The following is an 18,294-nucleotide window of genomic DNA, read 5'->3' on the forward strand; positions in this document are numbered from 1 at the left end:
TTAAGGTTGACACATTGAAATGTTATTCCATATGCATGTAAATGTGCAAAATTATTATATGAGAATTTAAAGATATCACAGTAAAAGAGCCATCAGTAAGGACACGTGACTGGGGGGTCCTGCCTCAACTGAATGTGCCAGGCTTGCTGACTCCCCATGAGAGGCCTTATACCCTTTCTGAGGAGTGGATGGGGGTGGGTTAGGGAGAGACAGGGGGAGGGAGAGGAGGGGAGGGAGAACTGTGGCTGGTATGTAAAGTGAATAAAAAATATAATATAATATAAAAAATAAATTGCAACCATAAAAAATAAATAAGACAAGTGACTGGTCAAGGGAGTCATTTTCAGTTTTTGTTGTTGTTGTTGTTTGTTTTGTTTTGTTTTTCGGGACAGGGTTTCTCTGTAGTTTTTGAACCTGTCCTGGAATTAGCTCTTGTAGACCAGGTTGGTCTTGAACTCACAGAGATCCGCCTGCCTCTGCCTCTCAAGTGTTGGGAACAAAGACACGCACCACTACCACCAGGATAAGGGAGTCATTTTCTAAAAGTAAAAGAACTTATTTTAAAATAATAACCAACAACTACCATTTATACATACACACACACACACACACACACACACGGGGGCTGGGGGAGGGAAGAGAGAGAAGGAGAGAGAGGTGCTCTGAACACCTCCAGGAAAATCCGAACTCCAGTAAACACCTAAAGTAAGGCTCCCAAGCTCTTCTGCCCTCTGCTTTGCAGGACAGCTTCCTGGTCTCCCCAGAAAGGTATGCAGCCTGCTCCCTGGGCTGACCCGCCCTACACTGAAAACCTTGACAAGGCCTAGCAAACACACTCTCAAAGACATTCTTTGGGGATTTGTGTGCAGGAATTTGGCAGCAGTGTCTTCCCCATAAGGTGTGGCAAGAAGAACAAGTTCCTCAGCCAGAGGCACGGCATCACCTAGAGTTTCTTAAAAGGAGATTACTATTAAGTTGTACTTACCCTGAAATCCACATTTATATTGAAATGTCTGTAGACTCCCTCTGGTACTGATAAGATGTAAAAAAAAAAAAAATTACACTGGCAAGTGATTTTAGACTAGCCCAGGTAAGCCATGGACGTAACACTGGGCACTTTGCATGAATACCCCTGGTTTCCTCTTTCCTCACAGGCTTCCCTCTGTGAAATACCAGAGATACCTCTGTCCTTCTGTAGGCCAGAGCAGTCACTGGAAAAAGCAAGGACTCAAGAGGAAGAACTTGATTCCAATTTCGTCTTTTTTGACTTTTGTTCCTACTGGATTCAAGTTGAAGCTACCCCCGTCTGTTTTGACATGTGGTCTGTTTATTTGTGCAATTTACTGCTCTGCTAACCTCATCATGGATGCTGAGGAGCATCACATGTCAGGTGGGTGAATCATGGAACCTGCAGAGATGAGCTGTGCTACCTACCATCCTGGGCCTTGTTGACTCAACAGGAGTCAGCTCTCACGGTCTGTGAATCATTTGTGAACCATGTATGACCCTCCTGGAGTTTGTAAACAAGGAAGACTGAGTGGGTCATCCATGGGGAGAGGCAAATGAAATAAATCAGCCACTTCCTATTCGCCATAATGACCACCTGAAAAACAAGAAAAATACAGAGACAGCAGTTATATCAAATCCTCAGGACGTTAGCACAGGGACTACATTACAGTCACCTGTAGACAGTCTATGATCATTGCTGATGGTGTGCCGGAGCAGAAGATACTAGCGAATAATGGTCTCCAGCCCTTCTTCCTCTCCAGCCCACTCCAGTGCAGAGCCTGTGAGCTCTAGCCTCTCAGCTTCTCCTCTAATAATTGTTTCTATTTCCCCGGAGGATACTCAGGGAGAAGGACTCCTGGATAAAGATCAGCTGCACATATGTGATCCCTACACCAGATAGAAGAGGAAACTGCAGTCTCTGAAAAGGCTGTCCATCAAATGATGACTAGAAGGAACGGACAAGATGGCAGGGGGATTACACCTTAGACATCACAACTGAGAGGTGAGCACAAAGGAAGCACTATCCAAACCATGCTTGATTTCACACTCCCAGAGCATGAAGTCACTGTGACTACAAACCGCCTATAGATATAATTGTAGTTACTTTATAAGGACTATAGTTGCGTGTTGCACAGATTATATAAGCACCATCCACAAATATACCAAGCAGGGGTGTTAGTTTAAAAGAATAAATATATAAAAGAAACATACTAGATTAATTTGCATTACCCTCTATAGACCACACAGAAAATTAAATGAACAAAGTGCTTAGAATATGAAACTCCAAAAAAATACATCTAAGAAAAAACATGCAGGACATGGAGTGGGGATTATTAACTTTACTGAAAAAAAAAATGTAAAGAAGTGCTAAACATATAGTGAGATAAAAATATTTTATAAGTTAGAAAATATAATGATACTATTGTAACAGAAGCAGCTAGCTTCCATCACAATTTATTTTCCCTTTTATTCTATGATAACAGAATTGTGAATGAGCTCATGGCTGCTCCACTACAACAACAGGCACCTCTCAGGCCTTTTTAGCATAGTGTCCTAACGTAACTGACTTCCCTCCCAGAAGGTAAATTGAGAAACTGCTTCCAGCATTTATTGGGGCACTTTCTCTTCCCATTGGCCAAAACCAAGATGTTGCAATAGGACCACACTGGAGGTTGATGGGTTATCAGAGGCCTTCACTACATTATTGTGATTTAAATAGTGATTATAATGTGTAAGAACGCAAATTTGAATTGAGCTATATAATTAAAGTCTTGTTGAAGGGAGGCCACTTGTTGGTTCTCGGCTGTTCAGCCCTGAAATAACCACACAGAACTATATTATTTAAATCACTGCTTGGCCCATTAGTTCTAGCTTCTTATTGGCTAATGCTTACATATTAATTTAACCCATTTCTATTAATCTGTGTATAGCCATGTGGCAGTGGCTTACCAGGTAAAGTTTCGGCATCTGTCTCCAACAGGGCTACATGGCTTCTCTCTAACTCTACCTCCTTTCTCCCAGCATTCAGTTTAGTTTTCCCCGCCTACCTAAGTTCTGCCCTATCAACAAGCCAAGGCAGCTTTCTTTATTAACCAATGGTATTCGCAGCATACAGAGAGGACTCCCACATCAAAGTCTGACCATTTTACTGTGTTTATGTTTTGCTTCACATAAAGCCTTTTTCTTTTTTCTTTACAAAAGGCTAACCTGGCTATGGCAATCCAACCTTGGTGAGAACATCTAGAGGGAGGCACCACATTTCAGGCAAGAGATGACACTACTCTGAAAGAGGGTGATGAGGAGATGAACATCAAAAGGGCCTTGAACGTGGAGAACAGTGCAGCACACAGGATGTAGTGGGTGATATATTTGGTTGTGAGTGCAGAGAGAGACGTATGAAGAAAGAGTTCTTGTGTTCTAGATCTAGTCCAACAAACTGACACAGGTAGTGAGCCTGAGAAGTCTGGGTCTGAGCTGTGAAAAGACTCTCCCTCTGATCCTCACATTCCTTTGGGAAACTAGCATGAGATCCTCAGTCGGGATTTTTTTTTTTTTTTTTTTTTGGTTTTTTCGAGACAGGGTTTCTCTGTAGCTTTGGAGCCTTTCCTGGAACTAGCTCTTGTAGACCAGGCTGGTCTCGAACTCACAGAGATCCGCCTGCCTCTGCCTCCCGAGTGCTGGGATTAAAGGCGTGCGCCACCACCGCCCGGCCCTCAGTCGGGATTTCTAAGCATCACGCCTTTCTCTGTGTCTCCAGGTTCACCTAAAACACAACAGAACCTGGAACACACCAAAACCTCTCGGAGAATTTCTATGCAGCTTCTTGGTATCATTGCAGAAAAAATTAAATGAACAAATATTAGCTTCTTATTTCTCTCTCCCAAATAATCTTTTGATTTTATAACTGCTGGTAACGTGTGATGTAATCCTGAATTTTACGCTTTTGTGGTGATTATTGCATACACATTTCTTAAAGGTGAGTTTTGGGTATGTAGGTGCCATACAGAATACTTCACCTCCCTAAGAATCCTTCTCCACCTATTCATGCCTTAAGCCCCCTTCCCTAAGCCTTACAAACCACAGGTTTATCTTACCATTCCTATAATTACTATTCCTATAATTCTGCCTCCTCCCAAATGGTGGATTCACTCAGCGTGCAGACTTCCCAGATTCACCTTTTACACTTTGGAACATGATACAACTCATTTCTTTTGCTGAGTGTTAAAAACAAGAAAAAAGTGCTCATAGTAAGCTTTAACTTTTAGACAAACACTTTTACTTACCAATAGTCATCACACATATGCATGTATGCATGTAGACATGTACACTCAGCATTATTAATGTGCCAAACATAAGAAACACTGGATTTTGGAGCAAAAACCATTTCTAGTCTTCTCAAGCTATGTTTATAGTCTTAGGCCAGTGGAATCAACAGGAGTGCACACTGATAACTTTAAACTTGTTTTGTTCTTAAAATAATATTTATGGAGTGAAAAGAGGGTGGGTGTACAACTAAAAGCAGGTAACTATTTTTATTGTATTTTATTTGTGCATGTGTGTTTCTATGTATGTACATGCATGCATGTGCATGCAGGTACCCATTGAGACCAAAAGAGATTATTGGATCACTTGGAGTTGGAGTTACAGAAACTCATCAATGGCTTGACATAGATGCCTGGATCCGAATTTATGGTGAAAGTAATAAGTGCTTCTAACTACTAAGCCATCTCTCCAGCCCTCAAAATGCCTTTTAAAACAGATTTACTTATAATAAATTTATTATTTTTACAATTGACCTATTTAAAATAGATTTGCTTTTGCAGTGATGCAAGTGATGTGATTCTGAAACAATTCAGATATGTTACAAGATCGAGCTGTGGATGAGTGAGCTTACACTGTTAAATGTCAAAGCCTTGCTGTGGAAGAAGGGTTACACACATTTTTTAAGGCATGCATCACAACTAGAGGGATGGGGAGGGGAGAGGAGGAAGTCTCTTACCTAAGGTAGATAGCTGAGTGCTGGGAAGTAAATGTCAGGGGTGGGAAGAGATTGAAAACCATTTACACTATCATAGTATCAAAAGGAAGATTGAATCAGACAAGAAACATCAACAGATGCTAAATCTAAAAAGAGATTTTGATGAAGAGCAGAAACTTGGCATGCACTTAATGGGTCTTACCACACATGCTGCTAATTAATTTCAAGGTGAAAACAAAGCAATTATACAGGGTGAAAACTAAGCAACACTTTCACTGCCTTATTGACATCAGCAGAGAGGGGCAGACTCCACATAAAATGCCTGGAGAAGGACACGGTGACCTCAGAGAAGCATCTGGTATAGAATGCATACTTGACTCTAACAAAGAGAAAACAGAAAGCCCAATGAGGAATATTCGAGTAAAAAAGAGGACAGAGACAATCTTCAAAATGTTATTGAGACAGAAGACAATTGAAGGTTAAGGAAATATCTGAGCACAGATTGTGTCCTACATTGGCGGGAGAAATGCAGCAAAGTAAGGGGTTGAGACCTGCCAAAAGCTAACAGCTTTGTGGCCCCAGTGCCTCTGTATGACATTTCCTTCAATTATAGGCTGGATTCTTATTATGAAGGAGGATATTGCTACTGTTAGGGAATGTCTAGGGGCTAGTAGCACAGAGGAAAAGGACTGGGGTGGACAGTTTAATATTCATATAATGGTTGATTTGTGGTGAGGAAACAAACTGTCAAAGACGTAGAGTCAAATGGTGGCAGTAACTGAATCTAGTGGAAGGGTGAAAATATGCTCTGAATACTCTTCATGTTAATTTTTAAGTATTAAATTATTGAAAAATCAAAAATCATAATAAAATAGTTTTTAATGAAGCTTGTGGTAGCAATAAGCAATTTCCAAGGATTCCTTATCTCCTATGACTGGAACACCTCCTCCTGGGAGGCCTTTAAACAGTGTTTCTCAACCTGTGGGTCATGACCCTTCTAGCAAATGTATATCTTTAAAAAATATTTACATTATAACTCATAAAAGTAGCAAAATTACAGTTATAAAGTAGCAATGAAATAATTTTATGATTGGAGGTCACCACACCATGAGGGACAGGATCAAAGGGCCACAGAGTTAGGAAGATTGAGAACCACCTCTTCTTTATTATTTTGCATTTTTTTGTTTTTCAGGAAAGGGTTTCTCTGTGTAGCTCTGACTGTCCTGAACCTTGCTCTGTAGACCAGGCTGGCCTTGAACTCACAGAAACCTCCTGCCTCTGCCCCCAGAGCACTGGGATTAAAGGTATGCACCACTACCACCCAGCAAGAGCCACTGCTTTAAAATACTCTCTCAAGACATTCCTGTCTTTCATAATTTCCCCAGCATCTTTCTTTCAAAAATAAAAACCAGCTTTAGCATTACCTGGAGTTACACTTACAGTGAACATATCAAGAGCCTAAGGCAGAAACAGATTTCTACATCCAAGTTAAGGGAGTGTTTGAGTCATTGGTATCCTGGCTCCTTCTGTCTTTGTGTCCTGCCATGTTTGTGCATCTGTTTATCATCCTTGAAGCCTTACAGTTCCAGGATTCTATTCCTCCAAGCTTGCTTCTGAAGCAACAGCCATTACATTCATGTTGAGGAAAGCAACTCTCCATTGCTAAAAAGACTTAACTAGACTTTTGTTGTGCCCAAGTCCTAGGACCACCAAGAAGACCACCACAGAGCCACACTTTCAAATGCAAAAGTAAGGTTTCATTTATAACAGGATAGCACGGGTCCTCTGCCTCACAGTCTGGCACAGTAGATGGAGGGAGAAGGACCCCATCTACTATTGTAAGGGGTTTAGAAAGACAAAAATTACAAAGCAGTCACAAGGTTACAGTTTCAAAATACAAAATTGCGTATCCTATATCATAATTGGCTGAAGGTTAGATAAAGCTTAGCTGTTAGTTCCTGATAGGCTATTATTATCTAAGGAGGATAGCAACAGCTCCTCGGTTATGTCCTCCAGACATCTGCTGACCCTTTGCTAACCTCAGGGGCTGTTTGAAATATTACCCAACTGATAGGGGAAGTTGGGTGGTCAACATTCTCTGTCTGACTCTGAGTGGGAGAATAGGCTGTAGTCAGCAACTTTGTGTAACTTAGGTCCTCCATTAACAAATACTTCCTCTAAAGAGGGGTCCCATGGCCTTCAACTTATCCTGGGGGCTGAGGTGTCGGCCTTTAGCTTTTCCAGCCTTTCATTTTCAACCCCAAACTTTCTACTTCCTTCTTGTCAGCCAGAATTTCACCTGACAATCACATCTAATTTCAATAGAAGATGGAAAATTAAACTGGGAATTGTGTATCCTCTGTAATCAGGCAGGATCACAAACTTACAGCCTGCCTGGGCTACAGAGCAAATTCACACCCAGCCTGGATAACTTAGCAACAACCTGTCTTAAAATATGAAGTAGTAAAGGGGGGTCATGGTATATGGCTCAGTGGTAGAGCACTGAATAGCATGTCCAAGGCTCTAAGCTCAATTCCCAGTACCACACAGGAAGAAAGAAGTCTTAATATAAGGTTGGGAATTATCAATATCTAAATACCCATTATTGTGGCATTTGTAGATGTTTTGTTTATGGTACATTATTGTATTTTGTCTGCATTCATATCAATATTGTAGCTATAGCTAATAGGTTTTGGATATGAAATACCTCTACTCATTTGTTGACAGAGGTTTCTGTCCTGCCCAGTCCCACAGCCATTCAGTCCCAAAGAAACACACAGAGGCCTACATTAATTTTAAACTAGTTGGCCTATTAGCTCAGGCTTTCTTATTTACTAACTCTTACATCTTACACTAACCCATAATTCTTGTCTGTGTTAGCCAAGTGGCTTGGTACCTTTATCAGTAAGGCATTCTCATCTTGCTTCCTCTGCGTCTGGGTTATGACTGAAGACTGAGCCTTTCCTCTTCACAGAATTCTCCTGTTCTAGCCATCCCACTTATACTTCCTGCCTGGATACTGGCCAATAAGCATTTTGTTAAATCAATACAAGGGACTAATCTTTACAGGGTACAAGAACATCATCCCACAGCACTCAGTTTTGAAGCTCTAATGCTGGCTCGCAGCCAATGGTACTATAATTAGTCATGAAGGCAGATGAAATTGTGTGCCATTCATAGCCATTGACAGGCAGCCTCTTGACACAATCCAAGTTGAGTACCATGAGCACTCCACACAGATGCCCTTTAGTTACAGAACACCCTTGAGAAATTATTTCTCCAAAACTTAATTTGGTTATGAAGCATAGCTTTAATTTTGGTGCTGTTGAAATTTGTTGATGGTTACAGGTCATAGAATATGAAAGATATTAATCAATTGAAATTTTTAGCAACAATAAAATCTAGTGCCAGAGAGATGACAAAGACATCTGCCACCCAAGCCTGATGATCTGAGTTCAATCCCTGGAGCCCAGGAAAAGAAAGAACCTACTTCACAAGATTGTCATCTGGTCTTGTAAGTGTGTGGTAGCATATGCACATGTCCCGACACACTATCATAGTATTAATAACAGTAATAATAATAGACTATAAAAAAAACCCTTTCCTACTTTTCAACTCTGAACACTGAGAATTCCTTTATTTGGATACTAAAACATTTAATATTAGGTACATTTCTGATCTCATTTAATCATTAAATAAGGAAATAGCTTCATAAATAATTTCAATAAAAACTATGAGCAAGATCATGGGAGCAGGCAGCCAAGCATGTCAGAGTTCTGAAAAGTGTTTCATCTTTCAGGCATGCATTAGCCTGCAGAACTGATCTGTTCTTCAAAAAGCAGCAAGTCACTCTCTGTGTGTGAAAACATTAGCTGAAAGAGAAAGCTCATGCACAGAAAGAAACAGAAGTAGCAAGCGCTCTTATAGTTTTGTTTTAACAATATGTTAGGCACTTTGTAGACAGAGGCATGAGTGTGCTAACCAAAGATCCCTGGCCTCAGGAAGCCTTCAGTCCCAGAGAGTTCTTGCTCGAGGAAACCTTCATGTCAATCAGCCCCTAAAGCTTACACATCTGGTCACTATGTTTTTGCACTAACAATTAGTCCTTCACAAAAATCTCCACCTTAAAATTTAAATCTGAAAATCCAAGGCCCAGAACCAATACCTTTAGTAGTTATGAGTTTTATTAAAAAGTAAAGTTGCTAGTAAAAACTAATAAAAGTAGAATAGCACTTCTGGTGAAATAAAATGCTCCTTGACAATTTATTTTATGATTTTTAAAAAACTTTTTATTTAAAAATTTTTTCATCATGTTTTTCTTCTTCCCAAACACCTCCCAGGTTTTCCCCACCTTCTCAGCCACCCAATTTCATGTTCTCACTCCTTCTTAAAAAAACAAACAAAGTAAAACAACAAATAAACCCACAAATGCTAAAGTGAAATTAAAGCCCAGCGAATAAAAACCCACAGAGCTCGTTCTGTGTTGACTAACTCCTGGACACGGCGCCTGCCCTGGGTTATGGTTGCTATATCCAGTCTCACTGCATCAGAGAAAAATTTCTCTCTGCCAGTAGGCATCAATTGCAAATAGCTTCTTGGGGTGGGGCCTTGTGTCTACTTCGCCTTCTCAGTGCTGGGACCCCATCTAATGTGAGCTTCTGCAAGGTCCTGTGTGTGGTACCACAGTTCCTGTGAGTTCGTGTGTGCATCGGTCCACTGTGTCCTGCAGTCAATGTTACCTTGTAGTCCTCATCCACCACCTCTGATCTTTGCCACTTTCTTTGGTTTTGCCTTCTGGATCTCTGAGCCTTAAGAGGAGGGTTTTGATGAAGTCATCCCATTAACAACCGAGTGCTTCAAAGTCTATAACTCTCTGCACATTGTCCAGATCTCTGTGTTACTTTCCATCTCTTGAAAAACTTAAGCTATCTGCGGCACATTGAATGATGCACTGATCTATGGGTACACAGTGTGACATTGGGAGTCATTTTGTTTATCATAGTGCTATGCTTCTTTAGCTGAATAATAGCAATACAGTTTTCCCCTACCTAGCCTCAAGTTCTTGGCCACTTTAGCAGCATCGGGAATGAGTTGCATCTCATGAAGTGGGCTTTAAATTCAATCTAAAGGTGCTTGGTTACTCCTATGCTCATGCCAATATTGCACCAGAGTGTCTTGCAGTAGATCACAAAGTTTGTAGAGGGGTGACATTGATGGTGGCTTTCCTCCTCCAGTAATGCACAGAGTACCTTCTAGTTTTGTGAATGGTAGTTAGTAGGGATGAAGCTTCCAGTCGGGCTCCAGCTCGACTTCTGCATGTTTAATGACAAGTAAGTGTTGTCATCAGCAAGAGAGCTTTACCATCAAGTTATGGAGAGCAACCAATAGCCTTGGGGCTTGTAGTTTTATAAGTATATATAATAATGAATTATCCCAACTTGCTTAATGCTTGCCTCACTATATCAAGCAACTCTGAATTGCAAGGCAATCATCTGGCTATTTTTTTTTCTGCTCCATGGAACAAACAACCAAGCTTAATTTGCTTCTAACTCGCCAGAGACTTTGGCACTGTGGGAACTTTCAGTGCAGCTGCCTAGCATATTGAAGAAAATGCTACCTCAAGTAAAAGGTGGGGCTCCAGGACAAGTAAACAAGAGCCATGCCAAGAAAGATGAACACACCCTCTTTTGAAGATTACTGCCAAGTGTCTCTAAGCCAAAGAAAGCATCTCACCCAGGCTTGCTTCATTTCTACCCTACCTCTTCTCTTCTTAATACCAAGGATGTCAATTACAGCTCAACAATTCTCCCTGGAGTTTCAAAAGGATACAAGAGGTCTACAGGTAGACAGTGAAGGGGGAGTATGATATTGCATGGACGTATGAAATTCTTAAAGAATTAATAAAATAATATGGATTGTTTCTTAAAAGAGAAAGTAACCTTTAATTCCTAAAAATAAAAGCCTTAGAGACTTGGCTAAAATTAGAATGATGCTTTCTGGCTTTCACCTAGGTTACTCTCTGATGGAGAGCAGGCAAAGACAGGGCATATATGGCGGCTTGTGGCATTGCTGGGAGCACAAACAATTCAATTCACGGTGCATCTTCTTGTCTGGGAAAAAGGCAGAGGCGTCACTTGCTGACAAGCACAACTAGATTCTTTGGTTGCTACATCTGTCACTAGGGAGAGCCATCTAACCTGAAAGGTGAGATATCAAATCTTGGAAATGTGTTTGGTGATGCATTCCCGGCCTTTGAACAAAGGGGACTTTGAGTGGGTTCTGAATCACAGTTCCAAAGCCCCAGCCCACAGGGACCACAAAGCACAGGGGGTATCATGTAGATCATTAACCAAGTAGCAATACTTGCCCAGTAACAGTTCCTGCTGAGACAAGCTTTCAATGTCGTTTTCTTCTACAATACTGGGGGAAAAAACACAAAAACAAACAAACAAAACCAGGTGCCCAGGCATAACCAGAAACAGGGCAAGATGCTGTCTCTGAGATAAAAATGGGTTGCAAAACACATGAAATCTAAATGTTCCTAGATTTTTCCTCCCTTCAAAAATGTTGTGTTATACTATAATGAAGCCAACACTTCATTATAGTAAATTATTCACCTTTAAGATACAAATTGAATTTGTAATCTGCACACCTTTATGATTGCTAGTATTATTAAGTTTAAATACAATTTTTAAAATATTCCTTTTATTTTTTTAGATTATATGATGACGTCATTTCTCTCTCTCCCTACTTCCAAACTTCCCATATACCACTCTTTGCTCCTTTTCAAATTCATATCTTATTTTTCATTAATCGTTGCTACATACATGAATATGTATGTATATCCATGAACACTTTTTTATTGATTTTATTGAGCTCTATATTTTTCTCTGCTCCCCTTCCTGCCTATCCCCTCCCCTTCAACCCTCTCTCATGGTCTCCATGCTCCCAATTTACATGCTGGAGAGGATGTGGGGTAAAGGGAACACGCCTGCACTGTCGGTGCGAGTGCAAGCTGGTATAGCCCCTTTGGATATCAGTGTGGCGATTTCTCAAAAAATTAGGAAACAACCTTCCTCAAGACCCAGTAATACTACTTTTGGGTATATCCAAAGGATGCTCAATTGTGCCACAATGACATGTGCTCAACTATGCTCATAGCAACATTGTTTGTAATAGCCAGAACCTAGAAACAACCTAAATGCCCCTCGACTGAAGAATGGATAAGGAAAATGTGGTACATTTACACAATGGAGTACTACACAGCAGAAAAAAAATAACAACATCTTGAAATTTGCAGGCAAATGGATGGAGCTAGAAACCATCATTTTGATGTGGTAGCCCAGACCCAGAAAGACAATTATCATATGTACTCACTCATAAGTGGTCTTTCAACATAAAGCAAAGAAAAACAGCCTACAAATCACAATCCCAGAGAACACAGACAATAATCAGGACCCTAAGAGAGACATACATGGATCTAATCTACATGGGAAGTAAAAAAAGTTTAAATAACTTTTTAAAAATGTAGAGCTAGACATTCTATACAGAAAAAAAAAAACATGACCATGTGCTTGGTCCTTAGAAATCCAAGTATCTCCAGGAAGAGGAGGTGATGGTGGTTTAGGGAGACGGAGTGGGTTCAAATCTTTAAAATGACAAGAAGAATTTCTACAGCTTCCTTCTGATGAGCAAATTCATTGGGCAGGATGTGTTTGTGCATAAAATTCCCATGCACGTTTCACATTGAGACACTAGAGGGAAGCAAAGTAGGAAAAATACTGAAGACTGGCACGTTGTGCTTCTGAAAGAAAATGATTGCTTTCAATCTGATGTATTCTGTTATTTTGTTGGGTGGAAAGAGATTAGATGGTTTCAAAAAAAAGTTCGGATTTGATTCCCCAAAACACCAAGTTCACTTTTCAAAAAGCAGATGTACAGATGAGTCTCAGAAGAGGCCTTACCTCTGTTGGAGTTGAGAAAAACAGCAAAGCTGAAGTCAGGTTTGAGAAGGGCTTGAGTTACCCAGACCTGTTATTCAAGGCTTATGCAAATTCTGTTAGGAAATAGCCTTCCCAATTACATGAAGCCATAATTAAGAGCAGAACAACCCTTCTGACTTCTTTCTCCTTTTAGGGCACCAATATTTTCAGAAATCAAGGAAGAAGTGCATGACTTAGTGTATTCTCAGTCCTCATCGAGTAAATGGAATGTGAGAGCTTTGCTATATGTATTAGTAAGCTCTCTGGGAGTTCCTAGTGGCTAAACCTTCATCTGTTGTCTCTTCCTTTTCTTCACAAGAGCTGACGAAAAGGAAATGAGCCAACTTCAGGTGAGAGAGGGTTCCTCTTTGGCCAAGTTAGTGACTACATTCAAACATGTTTTACAGGTGGAAAACTAGGAGTAGTTTGACTCATCAATGGTGAATGGAGACCCGAACTTGAACCTGTAATGGGCTTTATCAACTAATCTTCAAACCAAGGATTTTTGTTTGTTTGTTTGTTTGTTTGTGCTTTGTCGGACAGGGTTTCTCTGTGTATTCCTGCTGTCCTAGAATTTGCTCTACAGACCAGGTTGGTCTCCAACTCACTGAGATCTGCCTGCCTCTGCTTCACAAGTGCTGGAATTAAAGGCATGCACCACCAACACCTGGTTCTAAGGGGTTATTCTTTTTTTTTTTTTTTTTTTTTTTTTTTTTGGTTTTTCGAGACAGGGTTTCCCTGTAGTTTCTAGAACCTGTCCTGGAACTAGCTCTTGTAGACCAGGCTGGCCTCGAACTCAGAGATCCGCCTGCCTCTGCCTCCCGAGTGCTGTAAGGGGTTATTCTTATTGAGGAAGAAAAACCCACCGTATCTCAGCAATTTGTTAGACAAATTTGGTGAGGCATATTTGAGTTTAAGACATATAAAATACATGTATATGTTATGTTTTTTCTGTTTGTATGTTTTCTTTTGGTTTGGTTTTTGAGGCAGGGTTTATCTGTGTAGCCCTAGCTGTCCTAGAACTTGCTATGTAGACCAGGCCTCGAACTCACAGAGATCCACTTCCCTGTGTCTCCCGGGTGAGAGGATTAAAGATGTACACCATCGTGCCTGACATGCAATGGTTCTAATGACAGTTTTAAAACAGGAAAATCAATGTGACTGATGCTGCTTTGCTTATGATGGCTTTGTAAAGTCAAAAGTTGTGGGTCAAAAGATCCTGGAAATATTTATTTGTAAGAATAGTGAGTATACTTGAGTATAACTGAGTTCTTAGTCTTTTCTGAAATTTTAACAACTGAGATTTTACAAATTCAGGCTCAAATTTCAGAATGCTTAATTGCCTAAATTTTTTCACTCAGTAATAGACCCTAAAAAATAATTTTGAGTGGTAAAATGACTGAAAAATATTATACCTGTGTTTCAATTATTTATGAATTTCATAATGGAACAGTTTCCACAAGTCCTAAGGTCTGTAAGAATTACAACATTAATGGTAATAAAATGATTGTAGCCCTTTTTTTCTATCGTTGGATTTTGAAATTGGCATACTCAACTAAGAATTACAGAATACAGCAAACCCATGCCCTACAGATATTTTCCTAAACAGAGATGGAGAGTCTGTTTTATGCTACACATTTACAATGTGTGGAGTGGTTTCTACAATGTCAGTTCCATGGGAGGAACTGTGCCTCTTGGCATGGGATACAGTTGAGCATAGCAATCTTGATAAATAAAAAATGAAAAATGTATCCTCAGTCTGAAAATAAATCTCCGGTAAAAGTTGCATTAAAGCAACAAGAGAATCTGAGTTACATTAATTCTGAATTTTCTGACTCAGTGACAGGCCTCCTAGAGCAAGTTATGCAGAGGACTTTGAAAACTGAAGAAGCACGTGTGATTAACCCAGAAGAGCCACTGAAGTATTAAACATGGAAATACTATTAATATTACCCCCATTTTACAAATGGCTGAACTAATTTATTTTAGTTTCCAAAGAGGCAACTGGAAGAAGTGGAACTTTGTCTCCTTGTCTCAGAGCCCAAAGCTTGCAGCTGACTCTTCTAGTTCAAGACTGTGGGTCACAGGTGAGGAGCAAGATTTGGGTTGGCTATGGAAACAAAGACAGTGATAGACTGGTCTTTGTTCTCACTAAAGTCATGGGTGAAGATCACACTCAATAAACAGAATTAGGAAACACAGTTCCATGACCTGCACTGCACGCCTTTGGGATTGACCTTTCAGGAAATGAAGAAACCACAAACACACACACAGAAAAGCTGGGGTTGCATGGACAATGTGTCCGGATGGTGAGTTTTCCCAGCACCCCAGAAACTTAGCATATTTTTATATGTAGCTGATAGAGGAGGCAGATTAACCGTCTCATCTTGTAGAGGGTGTCTGTGCAGGAGCAGTCTCACATTGCAGCAATCTGGGAGAAGGAAACTGTGGTCAGAACACACTGGCAGCATCTGTAGAACCAAGGGAAGGCCTTGCTATCCCCAGGGATGTGAAGCATTGTGTCCTGGATGTGGCTATACTAAAGTCCACAGTACACATTCTCTTATCACACCATTTTTATTAGATTGGTAGAAGCAATCTAATATCCCCAATCTAATTACCCCACAATGAGAATTCCTAAAATGGAGATGAAGTGCACCATATCAGACATTCCTCACCTCTGTGCATCTCTGGGGGTCTTGACATTAATCAGCTTCTGATTCAGCTGGAATGGGGTGAGACCCATGCTTCTGCATTCTAACTGGTTGATACCAATCTACTAGTCTATGCCCTGATTGGTGAGTTGCAATATTTACCTGCTGCCTCTCCGTCCCATCAGTTTAGATTCATATAGTTTTGCCAAATGAAAGTTTGACACCCACGTTTTCAGGTTTCACCACACTGGGACAGGTATGGTGCAGGCAGCTGTACCAGGAATAAAAGGTATTGCAGCAGGCTTAAAGTGAGGTTTTAGAGATTAGAAGGGCGTTTAGGCGGAGCACTATCGTGCAAATTTCCCAGCACACCTCCCTTTTGACTCCCACATTGAACCTGGCATCTGTCATCAACGTCTCATCATACAGAATGGAAATGAAAACAACACAGAACCAAGGCTTATCATAATACACAGGATACAAGATATTTTTATATTTTTTTAATTTTACATTGAGTAGTAGGGAAAGTCACACTATATATATATTTTTTTTTTTTGGTTTTTTCGAGACAGGGTTTCTCTGTAGCTTTGGAGCCTGTCCTGGAACTAGCTCTTGTAGACCAGGCTGGTCTCGAACTCACAGAGATCCGCCTGCCTCTGCCTCCCGAGTGCTGGGATTAAAGGCGTGCGCCACCACCGCCCGGCTCACACTATATTTTTAATCTGATGTGTGATTATCCAAAGCTACATTCAACCTTTCTCTCTGTGTTTAAAGTGATGTATCAGAATACTAAGTATTTAAGTGCACTGTGCTCTTTGTTTTCCCCAATAACTATATGAGTACCACAGCTGACCCTAGTTTAAAGATGACGAAAGTAAGGATTTAGGAGTCACACGATGAAGCACTGAAGCCAGTCTGAATGAGAGCCTGAACTTTTAGCCACTTGCTTCCTTCCAGTGGTCCTTCTGAAAACAAAGAATTTCTAAGTTTTATTTTGGATTTTATTTTAGAAAAAAAATGTGAAGATCTCTTCTATAGCAAGGTAACAAGATAGTTCTAGTTTGGTATGGGAAGCAGTCCTACCTTAAATGGACCATGGTCCAGATCATCAAGAATTATACAATTTCCGATTTAATTTACATAACAACAATTTACTTTACCTGTGTGCATGTATGGTCCTTTAGAGAATCCATTTACTTTATGCATCTATCTACCTTCCACAAAAAAAGTTTCACACACAACTCTTTCTTTGTGCAGCCTGTAGATAATGGATATATAACCATTAATACATACTGTAACTGAGCCATCCCAATTAGATGTTTTTCTTTATGAGTTTTCATGGCCCTGGTGTCTCTTTGCAGCAATAGAAACCAAAACTAAGGTAGAAGTACCAGGGACTAGGGTATTGCTGTGTTGGCCTGATCATGTTTTGGTTTGGAGTTAGATGGACTTTGGCACTTTGGGTAAGGAAAGCAGTGGAACATAATAAGCTTTGCTTAATGGGCCACATCAGTAGGAGCATGGAAGACAGGGGTGCTCAATGTGATTTGATGAACTGTGGGGACCAAGAGGTTTAAAAGGAGAAAAAAATTAGTATGTGTAGCCTAGAGATTGGTCTTATGATGTTTTAGTAAAGATCGCTGTTGCCTTTTGCCCTTGTCTGAAGAGTCTGCCTGAGGTTAAGTGAAGAATTTTGGATTAATTCCATTGGCAGAGGAAATTTTAAAACAGTTTAGGATAGACTCTGCTTTAGGGTTACTAGTGTTAATTCTGAAGAAGAGATGTAATGAAAAGAAGCAAGTTGAGCAAGGAAAAATATCTGAGGAGAAAAAGAGCACTAGAGGTCACCGAGGTCAGGCATGTGTTATGGGTGTCCCTGAATGGAGGCCTGGTAAACAGGCCACTGAATGAAGTTGTAAAGTTGAACCCTGGATTGCCCTTGAGATCTCAAATTATTAAAGATACAAGAGTCATGGGATAACTCCCGAGGAGATCCACTAACAGGGAGTGGAACCAGCCCAAGAAAAATTATGTTGCAGCCAACAAAACTGAAAGGAGCTAGAGATATGAAGAGTATTTTGACATCAGACATGGAGATGCAGAGTTTGGAGTTTGCCTGGTTAGTTTTTAGTCTTGCTTTGGTTCAGCATTTCCTCACTATGATCCCTTCCCTGTGTTTTGGAATGGATGTATACCCTGTGTCATTATACGTTGGAAGTATGTGACCTGGTATTTTATTTTGATTTTATTGGAGATTAAAGTTAAGAGATTGCATGAATCTCAGAAGAGACTTTGAACTTTGGACTTTTAAACTTTGTTGAGACTGTGATAGGCTAAGGGGACTTTTGAAGTTGGACTAAATGCATTTTGCAATATGATATTGCTACAAGCTTAAGGGGCCAGGGAGTAGAATGTGGTAGTTTGAATGTAATTTGCCCCGATAATCTCATAGGGAATGGCACTATTAGGAGGTGTGGCTTTGTTAGAGTGGATATGACCTCATTAAAGGAAGTGTGTCATTGTGGGGATGGGTTTTGAAGTTTTCTATGCTCAGGATACCTGAGTTCAACCTCTGGAGCCCACAGAAAGGTAGAAGGAGAGAACCAGCTTCACAACGTTAGCCACTGACTTCCATGTACTTGTTCTTGTTACCTGAATCTGCTTGTTTATT

At 40.3% G+C, this 18,294-nt stretch overlaps 1 protein-coding gene across 12 annotated transcripts in view; it reads right to left on the reverse strand.

Annotated features, from left to right (window-relative positions):
• Scel (sciellin) overlaps positions 1-18,294 on the reverse strand; it is a 141,403-nt gene that overhangs the window by 99,463 nt on the left and 23,646 nt on the right. For 9 of the 12 annotated variants that reach the window (XM_038310486.1, XM_038310487.1, XM_038310485.1 and 6 more), the window contains 2 exons: positions 1,435-1,603; positions 986-1,032 (listed from right to left, as the gene is read on the reverse strand). In XM_038310486.1, the coding sequence (XP_038166414.1) occupies positions 986-999 (14 nt within the window). In that variant the 5' untranslated portion in view covers positions 1,000-1,032; positions 1,435-1,603. Of the gene's footprint in view, positions 1-985; positions 1,033-1,434; positions 2,747-5,189; positions 5,688-18,294 lie in introns of those variants that run through there. The other 3 variants (XM_038310489.1, XM_042054116.1, XM_038310492.1) reach the window with 3 other exon arrangements.

Source organism: Arvicola amphibius, chromosome 13 (assembly GCF_903992535.2).
Source record: "Arvicola amphibius chromosome 13, mArvAmp1.2, whole genome shotgun sequence".
Classification (NCBI taxonomy): domain Eukaryota; kingdom Metazoa; phylum Chordata; class Mammalia; order Rodentia; family Cricetidae; genus Arvicola; species Arvicola amphibius.